General features: G+C 37.9%; 1 protein-coding gene across 1 annotated transcript in view; it reads left to right on the forward strand.

Moving 5' to 3' along the window:
• Window positions 1-10,401: 10,401 nt before the first annotated feature.
• The window catches only part of LOC124775906, a 111,297-nt gene continuing 104,076 nt past the window's right edge, over window positions 10,402-17,622 (forward strand). Inside the window, exon 1 of the mRNA XM_047250741.1 lies at window positions 10,402-10,981. Coding sequence (XP_047106697.1) covers window positions 10,850-10,981 — 132 coding nt within the window. The 5' untranslated portion in view covers window positions 10,402-10,849. The remainder of the gene's footprint in view (window positions 10,982-17,622) is intronic.

The following is a 17,622-nucleotide window of genomic DNA, read 5'->3' on the forward strand; positions in this document are numbered from 1 at the left end:
GCACACTCAACAATCCATGTTTACATCAGTACTAGGGAAGAGACATTGACTTTATGCAAGCGCAACAGGCTAACTCGCAGTGCAATGAACTAGGAACGCGAAGCTACACAAGTGTCAAACTCAGTTTCAAAATAAATATTAACATCTAACAACCATATTCTACTATCAGGGAATGAAAGAATATAATTTTATATCAATATGCAAAGTTATTTCAACTCTAAAATATTTGTTATAAGTAATAGTAAAAGAAATCATTGTGAGGAAACATACAGTACATGTTAGCTAACAAAAGGATAAGATACCGTAGGAAATGTAGCAATAACTTTCTTAACATGGTAAAAGAATAAGAGGAATAAAAATTCAAGTGAATATTTATGAACAAATAAGAATGAATTATGGTAAAACATCTGTGAGCAAATGTGATGACAGAGTATATGAGTGGCCTATGAGCTACAAAACACAATTAGTTTTTAAGTTCGTTATAAGTTTTTTATATTGCAGTGACCAGTGCATCGACACGGCGCAGAAGAAGAGATTTACGATGGGTGTTATAGGTACCAAATGAAAAAATGGGCCGCACCTTAAAGAAATGATTTAGTTGTTACTATGTGTATATTTTGGTCATCAAGCAAATGAAGAATAAGAATATACATCGTCGCAGTACAACCATAAAACATTTTTCCTGTACATACTGAATGCAAAACACACACAAACACCGAGGCATATGAAGGGCTTATTTCAATAGTGGTACAAGTCCATTTTTATTCATTATGAGATAGTGAGTCCTAAAGTTAAATGAGGGCTGAAAAATCTACAGTTGAGATACCAGAAATATTCAAATATGTATACTTGAATATTTCTGTACCTGAGGCGTTAATACATTTTGTTTCCATGGAACAGGGGTTCCATGAAAAGTGATTTAAGAAAGGGCGAACGACATTTCCTTAGCAATCCATAAACCAGTAGAGTGGAATTCCTTATCTCTTCTCCAATACAGGCGGCGGCGCCAAAGCATAGTTAGGCCAGCAACATGTAATGTAGAATCACGGTGTAAATGCTTTTCCATGTTTCTCCCTAGGAAAATATTAAACTCTCATAACAGGTGCATGCATGAACAGAAAATAAAATGTGGATACATTAAATGCGTATGTAGCAACAGAATCTAATGAAATGTAAATTAGTTATTTGTTTTCATGTACAAAGGAATTTTTCTTTTGAGGTTAACTAACAAATTGTACTAACCAGTAACGATAATGTAATGTTTTGGTATGTTTGATGCAAATAATGGGTGGAATATCAGTTATAGATGTAATCCATTGTAATATGCATAGTTATGTCAAAAATATTTATGTGAATTTTTGTGTCTATCCAGTCATATGTAAATGATGAACTTGAAGAACTATCTAAAAGGAAAAAACCTCAATGACTAAAAACGATTCTCACACCAAGGTGAACAACGAAACATATAGTGGTACCCAAATGGGTGTGCAATAGTGCTGCGAATGAAATTTTTGTTTTGTATTTCTCTGCAACGTCTGATACACTAATCAGCCAACTACATTTGTGCAAGCGTCACTTACCTTGACGTCAGGTGTTGATGTGCAGCGTTCACCCCACTGAAAAATGTGGATATGATGGAGAAGATTCTTCCCGGGCCTTATTATAGGTGAATGGTATACCACAACATCGGTTCTTGAAGAGTAAGCGCACATGCACTACAGTCAGTGTGGAAGACCACGTCACAGCAAGAAATTCGGTGGACAGTACGGCATTCAGTGTGAAAACGACACAAAAAGCGCGAGTGGAATTGCGGACGACCGTACACAATAATGCGTGAAACATTAACAGCTCTTACACAGCCAACAAACATATTTCGTGCGCATGCACACAGAGTCTAGCAATGTTGCCAAAAGGACAAGTAACCGCTCTTGGAGCGCCCTCATTTAAATACTTGGTAAACTATCATTCCGTATGTAAGTTGTGTATTTCCTATAAGATAATGTATAAGTAAGACAAGCTGAAATCTCCAACTCAAATTACAAAGAAAAATGCGCGGACAAATAAAGTTCGTTGTACTCCTTTTGGCACAAACTTAAATTTAAGCTATACAATTACATGCAAAACACTGTGTGCTTCCATTGCATGTCACCGCACAGTGTGGCGGAAATTGTATTAGAACTTAGGAAAAGCTAAGGATAACTGCTTTATGTACCCACAAAAGATTTATTTGGCTACGCCGGAAAGCGAGAACAAATGATAAAGACCTCATTCAATTTATTGTCACCTTATGTCTTGAGTTCTCGTGGAGAGAGGACGTGTTTAGATATGAGATGCTTGTAGTAGCTTTGACGGTATCTGAATAATAATTTCTCTTAGTGCAAAAATATGAGGGCTTTTTGTTTTCTTCAGCGCACCATGAAAATGTCACGTCACACCTGCTGCCTGTATATGAGGAAGAAGTCCAGTAAATGAAAATTACATTACCTACATGGTAAAGAATGAGAAATTTTACGGCGTCGGAAGAAGCACCTAACAGACATGTGTAGATCTCGACAACAGTGAAGTTAGTTCAACTTAATATGGACTCAAAGAAGAGAAGATATAAAGTTACAGAATTTGGCCATTAATTGGAAAACAAAATAATTGACTTCTGGTTAAAAAAATTAACTTCCTTATTTAGGTAATTTTATTATTACTACTAAGAAAAATTTCATATACAGTCAAATATGAAACCATTTGCATGCAACTCATTCCACGCAACGAGTGACACAACCCAATGTCGTCATGTAAACTAGGCTTAACCTGCTGTTTTTGGTGCAATTCGAATTTATACTTTCGTAATACGAAAATATGCAGCGTATATGTTGCTGCATATCAAAGGTCTTTCCAAAACGTCTCTCCTTTTTTTCATCAAAAGTCTTTCCAAAATTTCTCTTCTGCAGATTTTTTTCTGGGAAGTTATACGCCAGTATATAAAACGTTAACCATTCAAAGGATTGATAAGTTTTACAGTTCTGAGGGAAAAATCTATGGAAAACATACTATGTATTTTCGCATTTGAAAAAGTATATTTTTAATGGGATATCTGGCAATAATACAGGAATTTTTTTTCTTGTCTATGTATACACCCTGGAATAAATTTGTACGAGATGTGCGGATGGTGAAGTGTTAATAAATTTTGCTCAGAGCAGCACTTAGAAGCTTGTGCAGCAGTAGTAGTGTTTTATGGTAAGTCCTTTATAATAGTAGGTATATACAGATCACCTTCAGACAGTTTTAACCTCGTCATAAAAAAAATCTGGAAGTCTCGTTGTCCTATTTCACAGTAAAAAAAAAAAACAAAAAACAAAAACACAAGGAAATAGTGGTTGCTTGTGATTTTAATGTAGTTTTATTGAAAATCTCTGTCAGTGAACAATTATCACAATCAGTAACAGTATCATTCAATTTAGTTTACTGTGAACTTTGTTGCTAGGATATGTAAATGCTTTGAGCCTGCTATTGCTAATATCTTTGTAAACAAATCTAGGGAAAAACGTTTTATCACAAAACCAATAGTAAATGGGCTATCTGCTCACAACTTGCAGCATCTTGCATTAAATGTTGAAACTTGTCAGTATAAAAAATCTATTAATATGATTACAGGAGGGTAATAAATAAGTCAAAAATTGAGTAATTCAGGAAATTGCTCAAAGACATGAACTGGATGGATGTTTAGAATACTTCTGAGTCAAATGGAATATACAAAGCGTTCATTAATAAAGTTCCCTCCACTTTTGAAAATTATTTTCACCTAAAGATAACTCAAATCACACATAACTCAAAAAATAAACCATGAATTACACAAGGAATAAAGATATCATGTGGGACAAAAAAGGAGACTTTATCTAATATCTAGGAACAGCTCTGATGTTAGCATTGTAATGCATTATAAAGAATACTGCAAAATATTGAAGCAAGTAATCCAGAAATCAAAGCAACTTTATTATGATAAGAATTTAATTACATCTGGCCACAAAATAAAAACTGTGTGGGATATAGTAAAGAGAGAGACAGGTGGGGCCAAAAACGAAGAGGAACAGATAACTCTAAAAATAAATGAGACTTTGGTAACAAGTGTACGTAGTGGTTAAAATATGTTAAGCAAGTACTTCATTACTGTTACTGACAGCTTGGTGTTATCAGGTTTGGTGAACAGTGCAATGAAGTATCTGAGACCAATCTTTAAAACTAACTTCAGTAAAATGAAAATGAACACATGTCTCCCAGAGAATTAGTATCCATCATAAAATCTAAGTATTTTAGTGGGTGGGATAACATATTGATGAAGTTAATCCAAGAGTATTCATACGAGTTGAGTTCCAGCTTAAGTTATTTATGTAATCAATCTCTTATCAGTGGAATATTTCCAGAAGTTCAGCTTCTTTACAAGAAGGGGTAAAGAAATATCATCAAAGTATTGACCAATTTCACTTTTGCAGGCTTTCTCAAAAATATTTGAAAAGATTGTGTTCAAGCAGCTCTTTAAGCATCTGACTGCAAATAGTATATCGTCCAAGTCACAGTTTGGATTTCTTAAGGGTTCTGATATAGAGAAAGCTATAAACACTTACAGTGAAAATGTAGTTAATTCATTAGATAATAAATTAGAGGCTACTGGCATTTTCTGTGACCTGTCAATGCCTTTGACTGTGCAACCCACACCATTCTCTTAAAGAAATTAGAATATTATGGTGTTACTGGCAGTGCTGCGAAATGGTTTGAGTCTTATCTAAGTAACAGAAAACAAAGGCATCTTGCCTTGGTTCGGGCGGCTCCCCCTCCCCCCCCCCCCCCCCTCTCAGCAGTTTGGTCCCATAGGAACTTACCACAAAGAGTGTCATTGTGAAATACCTGTGCAGTAAGCGGTCAGTCTTCATCTGATTGGGAATTAATTACATGTGGCGTTCTTCAAGGTTCCATCTTGGGTCCAATGCTTTCTCTTGCGTTCATTAATGACCTCTCGTCTGTTACATTGCCAAATGCTAACTTTATTTTGTTTACATATGATACAAACATTACAATAAGTAGCAAGTCGAGTGCAGATTTAGAAATAGCTGCTAATCAAATTTTCACTGAAATTAATAAACGGTTTAAAGTTAATTCACCGTTATTAAACTTCGAAAAGACACATATATGCAGTTCCGAACCTGTAAGAGACTTCCTTCCAGCATGTGCATAACATATGAAGACATGCAGATTAAATAGATTGACAGTGTTGAATTTCTGGGACTACAACTTGATAATAAATTGAGCTGGGAAGGGAATACCATAGAATTGCTTAAGCTCCTATACAAGTCTATCTTTGCAGTAGTAGGGGACATAAATATAATTATGTCATACGGAATCATTTTCTGGGGTAATTCATCAAACTGAGCAAACGTTTTTAGCATGCTAAAGCGTGTAGTAAGAATCATTTGTGATGTAAATTCAAGAACATATTTTAGAAACTTATTAAACGAATTTTCTGTTCCAACTAGTAGATTTATTCCTTAATGTCATTTGTTGCAAGTAATAACTCTCTATTTTCAACCAATAGCTCAATACATAGTATTAATACTAGGAATAAGAACAATCTACGTGAAGACCTAAAAACATTTACCATGTACAAAATGGTTTCCAATATTCAGGAAAACACATTTTCAGATAAAACACGGTTTAGAGTTTGAATGACCTTTTGATAGATAACTTCTTCTACTTTATAGATGAATATCTTAACAGAAATTGTTAAGCCAGCTTAAGTAAAAATGTCTGTTAGATTTCAGTTTTTGACAGCACTTATTCACAACAGTCAAGATTAAGTATTTTGTGTATGATAAATTTATTGAAAGTGCATAACAATATTTCATTCTGACAGTGTATTAATTACGTAAATATTTACTGTTCCAGTTTATTGTATTGTATTTACCTGTTTTGACCATCTCCTGACAAATGATCAGGGTAGTAAGTATTATATTCAAATGTTTCATGTTTTTTATGTTATACTTTCTGACATGTTCCACATCCACGAGAATCATCTCATTTTTTCGGAACAAAACTGAATCTAATCTAATCTTTTCGTCATTTTTCGTTATTAAGGAAATAAAATACGACAAGTGATAAAAAATCTGTTGCACAGAGGCAAGGTTTAGAGAAGCATATAGAAGATACAAGGCAATAGCTAACAGTAAACAATAACTAATCACACACAGCATCATATAGTGTACATGGCAATGGTATTTTTTTCTGTATAGCAGAACAATTTAGCACCTTGCACCTCTTTAACTCTTTCAGGTATACAGAATTTGACCAAAAAGACAGCTCTAGAAGTACATGACTTACTTATATTCTCAAAAATCGTATAAGCAACATATTTATAATAGAATGATCATAATTATTACCATTCTACACAAAAATTTAATTTTTTTGTAATCATTGCTGGTCACAAGGGAGGTAGTTCATTTTTTGTACCACCATGCATTAAGATGCATGGTAGTCTTGGAAGCAAGACTTCCTTTTCCCTAAACGTAGAGGAACCTTACACATACTACACATCCAGTTGCTGTGAATTTGTTGTTTCTTGGGACTACATGCTGCGCAGCGCCTCCTTGTACATATTTCTGGCTTATGAGATGAACTTTGAAGATGCACAGATTTCGGGACAATGGGTTTCTTCTTGTTGAACTGGATAATGCTGCTCCGAGTTCGCTTTTTTCCTCTTGAAGCTACCAAGGCAGAAGCCACTAAGTCCCTGGTGATTTTTCTTCTGAAATCCTTCATAGTCATCTTAGGCAACTTCATTTCTTTATGGATGATGAAAGCATTCACCACAATGGTATCAATGAAGTACCAAAATATTCTGTGCCGTTATTTTCTGCTCTTTCTATCAGTTTCATATACTCCCTTCAGCTGGCCAAATTTATTGACACAATTCATGTTGGCATTGTAATCAGAGAAAGCAATGCGGCAAGAAAATTTTGTTTCATTTAAATCTTTTTCCTTTCTAGTACCCTCCCTTCTTCGAATTGGATCATGGAATTTGAAAGCAGATGGATCTCTTATCTTTCCACTTCATCATACTCAGGCCTGCATTGCTAATAGCCCAACAATAGTCACCTCTTTTCACTTCTTGTCACATTTCATCATGGGTAAGGACTTTCTACTTGGATTCACTGTATCACAAGCATGCATATTGCACTCTATCAAATCTCGAAGGAGATCTGGGCTATTGAAGTAATTATCAAAATAAACCCTGCGATCCTAAATTTAATGTTTTCAGTGAGATCTTTCACAACTCTTTCTCCTAATTTCTTTTCTACAGCATTATCTGTCTTTCCAGTGTAAATTTTAAGTTCCCAGGCATAGCCAGATTTGCCCACTAGTACCCACACCTTATAGCCTCTCTTGATAGGCTTCTTTGGCAAGTGCTATTTTGGAGAAGATCTGCCTTTAAATTTAATCATGGATTCGTCCACTGCCATGCAATCATTTGGATTTAGTGCTTTCTGAAAGATATGTGCAACATTTTCTAGAAAAGGACGCTACTTATGAAGTTTATCATAGTTGGTGTGCCCTTGTTGTTGCGTTTTACTGTTGTCATTCAAATGCTGGTTGGTGAGAAACCGCTTGAAACGTCTCCTTAACATTAGCTGACTCTCAAACTATCATGTAGGTCAGCACCTGAACTCCAGTAACATCTGTAACTAGGAAGTGGTTTTATGCTCATCAAGATATTTATCCATAACAAAGTTTTTAATTCTTCCTTGGATGTTGGTACATAAGGTTTACCAGTAGTCAGAGACGACTGTTGAGCATACAAGTTCATCTGAAATAAAATTAACTCCATAATATCGTATGAAAGCAGAATGCCAAATAACCAAGATGGTAATGGTGTACCTAACTCCACAATAAAATCACTGGGACCACACTGGGAAGTAAATGCAGGGGCCTCAGTAGGGCATTCAGTTTTGCTCCACTTATGTTCAGTCTCCAATTGATCATCAGCAGTCTCAGATGGAGTCTGATGTGCTGTGACAGTTTAGCTTAGCTCAGTGTTTGGTGGCCTAATCACTAAAACGGTAGCTGGGCACTCATCCTCAGAAAAATTGACGTATCAGAATCAAACAGAATATTTTTGGATGCAGTCACTGCTCTCATCATTTTCCCCGGTATCAAGGGCTTTCAAAATTTCAGACTCACTCAGTTTTCTGTGGCCCCTCATTATCACTGAAAAGTAAAGAGTAAGATCTACCCACGTTTGAAGTAGACTGAGTGTTATGGTATTGTATTGTATTGTATGGAACTGGGGACCTAGAAACGACGGAGAGGCCTCGTCCCTTCCAAAGGCCTCAGTGGTTCACAACCACACAACAGGCTACAGCAGTCCACTCATCCCACAGCTGCCCCACACCAAACCCAGGGTTATTGTGTGGTTCGGCGCCCAGTGGACCCCTCCCCCCCCCCCCCCCCCCCCCGGAAACGTCTCATGTAACCTCAATGTTTGCGTGGTAGAGTAATTATGGTGTTAGCATACATGGAGAAAGTATTTGCGCAGCAATCGCCGACATAGTGTAACTGAGGCGGAATAAGGGGAACCAGTATGTATCCACTGAGGCAGATGGAAAACCGCCTTAAAAACCATCCACAGACTGCCCGGCACACCGGACCTCGACACTAATCCGCCGGGCGGATTCGTGCTGGAGACCTGTACACCTTCCCACCCGGAAAGGAATGCATTAGATTGCACAGCTAACCGGGCGGCCGAGTGTTATGGTACGGCGGTAGATATTTTGAACCGATGAATAATTAGCTACATTTTAATAATTTTTCATAGAATTAGTCTGAACAACACAAAAAATTGTAATAAACAAATGTACTTACATATTACAAATGAAATTTTGTTGGTGACTTCCCTTAGCAGCTAGCAAATAACAATGTTGCACAAACAGTGCCTTCAGTGTTCTTGAGCGCGATTGACGTAGAGATACACGAAGTACTAGCGCTGTTGCAAGAACCCAATTACTGCTGCCATCTGATGCATACATGTAAGAACTACACAGAACGTGCCCTGCTAGTAGTTCAAGTAATCTGTCACGAGGTGTGTTGTTATACGCATCCAGAATGGTGGTTTAAATAATGTACCACCATCCAACTGCGGCCCAACATCCGGTGATCCACTTACTAGATAACTAACATGTTGACGGAGGTGACAGTAGAACTTTTGGTTTGGGCACCACGATGGTGCGGGCGTGGAGGGGCCCCATCTCTCTTCAACTGCGGTGTAACATAGTGTGGTACACAAATTGTACCACCAGACTTGAATGAGTTAACATGGTGACTGACGTCACGCGTCACGGCTTTGCTTCGCGTAGTAGTGTCTCTCCGGTTTAGTATTGAGCTCACTGTTTAATAATAATGTCAAAGCGTGAATATATTGAACGTCTAAAGGGCCCATATTGATGTACTGTCAGTACTAGAAATATGAACAAGCAGTATTGATGGCATTCAAAATATTCTCTGTACTGTCAATACATACTGAACGTTTGAGGTCAAGTATTGACGGTTTGACAATATTCTCCATTGTGATATTGACAGCTTCACGTATCAGTCACGAGGCGTTTTAGTGTGCGCCTTTTGTTTTCAGTTGGCCTTTGTTCGTATCATACATCAGATTCAATTTTTCAAGTGGTCTTTTAACATAAAACAATTTTAATAGACCTATGAGAGGCAAATCATAGCACATACAGCCTTCGGATGGTGAACGGAGGGGTCTCTATGACACTGCTTACATTAGGACAGAATTACAAGGCAGTTCGGAAAAACGCTTCCTCTTCGAAAAGTACATCATATATTTGCAATTACTAGTATGAGGTGTGCGAAATACACTTCAATTTCACCAAATTATTACAAAACGTAAAAAAAAAGTTTTACACCTGTTGTCAGAAAATATTTTTTCTAGTCGGGTATAATTGTTTCACAGATTTAATAGAATTATAGTAATTGTGTTTCCTGATATTACAGAACAAGACTTCGAGCATTCGAATGACCAGAACGTCGCCAGAAATATCAAATATACTCCTCTAATTTCTCGTTGGCTGCGATTGCGTCTCTCATTTACGTATCTTGCTTCCCTGTTTTATCTCGTTTCAAAATTAATAACTTGTTGAGCCGATACGGTGCAGGACTCGTCGGAAAACGTGTGAAATCTTTAGGATATATGGTTCTGATTGTCAGTAAATTAATATGTGGACAATCGCTCCTTTTTTCAGCCATTGTCGGATCCATTTCCTCTTTGTCTCCTGTTGTTGCAAGTTATAGCTAATATAATTGCAGCACACGCTTTCTTTTGGGTGTTCGACATCGTGGCCTTGTAAAACCGCATCGTCAATTGACAATTTTTGTCAATGGTGCGAGGTCGCTTCAGTATAGCATTGTCAATAAATACTGAACGTGTGCAGGCCCCTTAAAATACGAGTGCATTGTTGATATGGTTTATTTCTTGATCAGTTCTTTGACCATTCGTTAAAAGACACCGTGAAAATATATTAACGTTAGAAATACAATATAATGGTGCTTTACATTCTGCCAACATTTCCCTATTCGGTACGAAGCACCACAAAATTTTGCATAGCCCGAAACAAGCTAAAATAAAGTACTTTACTGTCTCTAAATTCGTTATGACGTACAAAATTTTTTCGCTAATAATGTATAGAGAAAGTGTAGAAGTTGTATAGGAAGGAAGGTACGCACCAATAAAGTTTGTCTGTGCTATTCACCAAACACCCGCGGTAGACGGGCGTCGAAGTCTTCATGGAATGAAATAAGAGAGGAAATGATGGTTTTGGAACCGGAAATTGATCCGAATTTGTGCCGACTTTGTGGTAAAGCAGATGGCCTTAAAGTTGATATATTTGATGAAAAACACAATTATCAGAAGAAAATCCATTCATTGCTACCAGTTGCGGTAAGATTCTGTAATGTATGCTTTCTTTTGTTGTGGCAGGTGTCCTAGTTGTGAATGAAACAAAACAGAGTTTTATAATCCGTGCAGTGTAAAATTATGATAAGTTTGAAAATATGGTCATACGTCGAGAGTTTTAAAGTAATTTGTCGGCTGTTTGCGAGATCATCGCACTAGTGAAACAGGCTGTCAACACACATTATAGTCAATAATCATGTACGTTATATTCCCGAATACGGTCGCTCCAATACCCATTTTAACATCACCACACTCGAAAGCAAAACTCCAAATTCACAGTTAATTATAGCATTTATAGAATATTACTTTGTTCGCAGATGACCTCAGCTTGCATTTGGTGGATATCACATTTAAATGAAATTGTAAAAAAGGCAGTGATAATTGTTTGTTGAAAGGCCACTCAGGATAAATTCGTGCCCAGCTACAACAGAACAGATTTTATTTGATGCGGACCAACAATACAGATACACTAAATTTTGCTCGGGGCAAAATATATAGTCAAATTAGTTGCACACGTGATTAGCACCAAAAATGAAATACCAATTTATTTTACACATTTACTTTGAATGTGGTATACATAATCTGAAGGCTTTGGGTGATGGCACTCTAAATAGTGACACTGTTTCAAATGTTGTTTATGTCTGAGAATTTATGTTATAGGTCCAGAAAGTTACATTTTAGCCCATAAATGATGTATGGAATAAGTATGTAGCTTTTCTGTGAAATAATAATTGACAGACTGTTCACAGGTAGATTGTTTGGTGTCTGAAACTATTATGTACCTGTTACATAACTGAGCATTGGTTAAGACAACCCTTTAGATACAAAAATACCATCACATTGTAATTTATCTAATAGGTTTCTTAAATCTGCTTGTGCAGGGCTGGTTCCATTGAGGAAGTAACAATTGTTGTTTCTCAGCCTTGTAAGTATTGGGCTTTAATTGATAATGTAACATACAAACAGTTGCTTGTCTGTTCCATGCCTCAATCCACACCTTTGTTTTGTCTTCTTCATGCTGAGATCTACAAAACACAAGCGATGACTTACGAACTGCCACCATCATTCCTGATGATAATGACGACGAGTCTCATTGGTAGTGCAAAATTCATTGCTTGTGTTTTATTGATATTAGTGCCAAGAAAAGGAAAAAAAAAAAAACAAAGGTGTGGGTAGAGGCAAGGAATGGAGAAACAGCTATTTATATGCTTCACTATTAATTATACTTATTTAAGTATTCATATATGATGTTAATCAAGAGGGGAGTGCTTCATTCTACTTTGAAGAAATATTAGCTTTTTATGCACCCACATTCTCCAAAAAGCACAAGTTTGAAAGACAGTGATCAATGAATAGACTGTCTCTTCCTCTAATACATCAGTATAAGGAGAATGCCACAAAAGAATTATGTAAACATTTAGAATTAGTAATCTGTAGTGTTGCACTGGGAAATGGGTGGGAGCATGGTGTGTTCTGAATGACAAGAGTATGCATATTGGGTGTCACTCATATAGGCCTCCCTTATCAGCCTCATGTTCAAAAACTGTATGAGATTTTTCAGCTAAATGTGTTTCAAGCAAACTGACAAATTGAATAACAAACCCCACATGGTCTGAAAGAAAAGCAGGAAGCAAAGTTAATTTCAAATGGGCATCTAGGTTTAAAATATACATAGCTGAACAGAGCTCTCAGAATTAAACTTTTGTGGTTTGGAAAGCTTTTGATACTAAGAATTCTTATGAAGACAATGTTCTTGACATTGACAGATTAAATGATGACTGGAGAATAGCCTACAAAACGTTTTATAGAATAACATATGTGCTTAAAAATTGTTTCTAAACTTACAGAGAGGAAGAGGGGTTTTCAAATTCCTATTTTAAATAAATGTATGTTACAGTAATACATAAGAATTGTAAAATTTGATGTGTTCTTTGTCTTTTGTCTATTTGGCCATGATGTGTCTGGTCCATTGTTTGGTGGCCAACTGTAAATTTTTGTAGTCAGTGTGTTGGTAGGAGGGGCCGGCCAGACTTTATGTGATTAGCCATGACCCTTTTTTGTTGAGGTGACAGTCTATCAGCAGTGATCAGCCGTAAGAGTTGACATGACGAGGAGGCATGCTGGTCACTAGTAACTACAGAAATACATCTGGATACTAAAGGTGCCACAGAAGTGCACAAAACAAGATGTAAAGCATCTTATTTTGAAGATCTGAACAGTTAAAAAAAAGGGGGGGGGGAGGGGATGAACTTTAACTTTCAGTGCAGAGTCAATTGTCTCGCCTATAGTGAATGAGGCAATATGGCTTGTGTAGACTGTTCAGTCCTTCAGTGTGCCTTGAAGAGTCATTTCCACTAATGACTTTCTTAGCAGGACGAACTGATGTGTATGTGTTACTAATAACATTTACTGATACAAGTATTATGTACAATCTGTTTTCTGTTCAAATTTAATGCAGTAATGCATTCATTGTAAATAATTGTTGTAAAATGATTGTTCTATGACAATGAAAATAATCAAAAAAGAAAGATGATGAAACTTACCAAACAAAAGCGCTGGCAGGTCGATAGACACACAAACAAACACAAACATACACACAAAATTCTAGCTTTCGCAACCAATGGTTGCCTCGTCAGGAAAGAGGGAAGGAGAAGGAAAGACTCTCCTTCCCTCTTTCCTGACGAGGCAACCATTGGTTGCGAAAGCTAGAATTTTGTGTGTATGTTTGTGTTTGTTTGTGTGTCTATCGACCTGCCAGCGCTTTTGTTTGGTAAGTTTCATCATCTTTCTTTTTAGATATATTTTTCCCACGTGGAATGTTTCCCTCTATTATATTCATATCATTAATGAAAATAATCAGTTATTGATAATATAATGTAAATGGATATATAAAAAATCTATTCACCAGGTAGTGGGAGGGGAACACACACAAAAGGGTTAAAGTTATACAAGCTTTTGGAGCCAGTGGCTCCATCTTTTGGGAGAAGAGTTTAAGGGGGAGGAAGAGGGGTGAAGGAAAAGGACTGGAGAGGTTTAGGGAAAGGGGTACAGTTCAAAGAAGTCACCCAGAAGCCTGGGTCAGGAGTGACTTACCAGGTGGGATGAGAAGGAAAGACCAATTGTTGGGAACTGCACCAGACAAGATTTGAAAACCTGAGAGCTTAAAGATGGAAGACAGGGTAATATGCACAACAGAGATTACTACTGAAATATCATGCACAAGTTTATAAGAGTGAAAAGCTAAGTGCATTGTAAGTAACAAGAGGTGGGAGGGGGGATGGTAAAAAATAGAAAATGCAGAAAATGAAAGATGTAGAAAACTAAAATGGAGTGGAGAAAGGAGTAGTTACTATGAATAAATGCTGAGACAGAAGAAATTAACATAAATAAGGCCAGGTGGTGGTGAGAACCAAGGACATGTTGTAGTGCTAATTCCCACTTGTGGAGTTCTGAGAAACTGGTGCGTGGGGGAAGAATCTAGATGGTACATGTGGTGAAACAGGCACCAAGGCCATGACTGTCATGTTATACAGTATGCTCTGCAACAGGATATTGTCTCTCTAGGCTGATAACTAGGTGCTAGTCATGCCAACATAAAAGGCTAAACAGTGTTTACATATCAGCTGGTATATGACATGTGTTGTTTCACAGGATATGTTCTGCCAGTTACAGGGTTGGAATAGGTGATGGTAGGAAGGTGCATAAGGCAAGTCTTGCAGTAGGGATGGTCACAGGTGTAGGAGCCATAGGGTGGGGAGATCGGTGCAGATGGATCATAGGGTCTGACAAGGATATTGTGGAGATTGGGAGGGCGATGAAAAGCTGTTCTAGGTGTGCTGGGCAAAATCTTATACAGAATGGATCTCACTTCAGGGCATGATTTTAGGAAGTCATGGCTTTGTTGAAGTTGCTGGTTAATATGTTCGAGACCAGGATAATACTAGGTGACAAGTGGTGTGTTCAGAAGTTGTTTTTTGGAGGGATCAGCAGTACCAGGATTGGATATGATGGCCCAGGAAATCTGCTTTTGAACTAGACTGTTGGGATAATTATGTCCATTGAAGGCTGAAGTGAGAGTGGTGGTGTGTTACTGTAAAGAGTCTGCATCTGAACAAATCCGTTTGCCTCAAATGTCAAGACTGTACGGGAGGGAACATTTGATGTGAAAAGGATGGCAACTGTCAAAATGTAAGTACTGTTGGATGTGGCTGGAAGTGTGTAGCTGGCCCTCGGTGAGGGTGAGATCAACATCAAGGAAAGTGGCATGGGTTTCAGAATAGGACCACGTGAAATTTAATTGGGTGAATGTATTTAGACATTCCAGGAATGTTAACTGGTCAGCCTCACCATGAGTCCATACGGCAAAGATGTCATCAGTGTATCTGAGCCAGATCTGGGGCTGAAGGCTTATGGATCCTAGGAAAGCTCCTCCAAGCAACCCATGAAAAGTGTGGTGTCACCGCCAGACACCACACTTGCTAGGTGGTAGATTAAATCGGCCGCGGTCCATTTAGTACATGTCGGACCCGCGTGTCGCCACTGTGTAATCGCAGACCTATCGCCACCACAAGGCAGGTCTCGTGATACGAACAAGCACTCGCCCCAGTTGTACGGACGACCTAGCTAGCGACTAGATGTACGAAGCCTTTCTCTCTCATTAGCCGAGAGACAGAATAGCCTTCAGCTAATTTAATGGCTACGAACTAGCAAGGCGCCATTAGCCTTACAGTGATTGTAATTAAAGTCTCCTGTGTATAGTCAAGAGCGATGTACCACAATGATTGATTAAAGATAAGTATTAATCCAGCTACGTACTTTTCTTCATAGCATTAATTACGTAGCCTGTTCTAGTACTTCACGCCCGTCTGCGTTAGTCTAGCGTGCATTTTCAGCCATCTCGATCTACAAGGTGTTGGCCCAGCTGCCGACACATCAAAAAGGTTGGCATAGGAAGGAGCCATCCTGATTCCCATGGCCGTACCCTTGATCTGTTTGTATGTCTGCCCCTCTAAGATGAAGTAATAGTTTGTAAGTGTAAAGTCTTTCCTTCTCATCCTGTCTGGTAAGCTTCCCCTGACCGATGTTATGGGTGACTTTTCTGAACTGTACCCCTTTCCCTAAACGTCTCCAGTCCTTCTCCTTCAGCTCTCTTCCCCTTCAAATCTTCTGCCAGAAGAAAGAGCCACTGGCTCCGAAAGCTTATAAAAGTTAAACCCTTTTGTGTGTGTGTTTCCCTGCTGCTGCTTGGCAAGTACATTTATTATCTATCCATTTACAATATAAAATGATTTTTCTGTTTTTAATGATACAGGGCTACAATAGCCTAAGAATTATCACTTGCACTTCAATGTATTGAATATTTACATGTTTTTTTAAAAGTTTGTTGTTACCTTTTAGATGAAAACAACCTTAAGATTTTTTGACTTATTTCACATCAGTGAGTAACATTTCACTTGGTATCTGTGGAAGGTATATTAGCATATCCATTTGTCTTTGTCAACATTTATTGTGTATTTGTGTTTTCTGACATGTTTTACATCCTGGAGTAACTCTTCCCTGTGTATCTATTGGAACAAAAAATGCATCTAATCTAATGTAATCTATACCATGTGTGTATTGTCACTTTACGGCAAGAAGGTTCGATAACATAAGTTCTCCCTCCAGATTGTCACACATCACAGCTACCTGATGTGAACATTCAGCTGTTATCACGTGATGCACCACATTGAAGATATGCCTAATACTGGTCGTCCACACTCAACAACCCTAGTGAATGACTCTCCACTGTTCACAAACCACTCCACATGAGCAAGTTATTCTCTAGGCATCCCTTACAAGCCCGTAGCACTTTAGTGTAAGAATGGTGGGAAAGGGAACTACTGGAATAGAACCAGGGTCAATGGTATTGGGGGGGGGGGAGATTTATTCGCTGCCTCAGAATCGTCGTGGAAGAGAGCTTATGGGACCAGGTACCAGTTCGTGTCTCAGGCATGCAGTTTCAAAGGTTGAGCAGAAACAGTGGCAAGCCAGCCAGCTTATCATTTAAGGATGTTGTATATCATTCATTGCTGTCCTGATGAAAGCATCCTCCAGCCTACTGTCCAGGCTTAAAATAGACATATCGGTTATGGGTTATTCTTTCAATATAATGCACAACCACACTATGCACAGCTCATGAACACCTCCCTCTATGAGGTAGGATTCAGCTGAATGGAATAGCCTGTAGCATCTGCTCACATGAACCTATTTTAGCATGCATCGTAAATGAACACATTCAAAAGAGGGAGTGCAGAAATTATTGTGAGCATTTTGTAAAGAAACAAATAATTTCCCTGTATTACACCCCCACACAGGAAAGATGACTTCAGTAGCAAAATGACTAAAAGTGACTGTGCATTATTTATTACAAACAGGCATATCACGTCAGCTGTTCCACTCATTAACATAATTTAGAGATTAACTGTTTTCATTCATTTATCACAGAAAGTAACTGATGCACAGCATATTTCCCATCTCATGATTTTCTTTATGAAGAGGTGGTGTGTACAATATGCCGTGGGCTCCAGCAATAGCTGCCTATAGATGAAGTTCTCAACAGTCGCATTGCATCAGAAGACATTGTCTAA

The sequence above is a fragment of the Schistocerca piceifrons genome, chromosome 2 (genome assembly GCF_021461385.2).
Source record: "Schistocerca piceifrons isolate TAMUIC-IGC-003096 chromosome 2, iqSchPice1.1, whole genome shotgun sequence".
Classification (NCBI taxonomy): Eukaryota; Metazoa; Arthropoda; class Insecta; order Orthoptera; family Acrididae; genus Schistocerca; species Schistocerca piceifrons.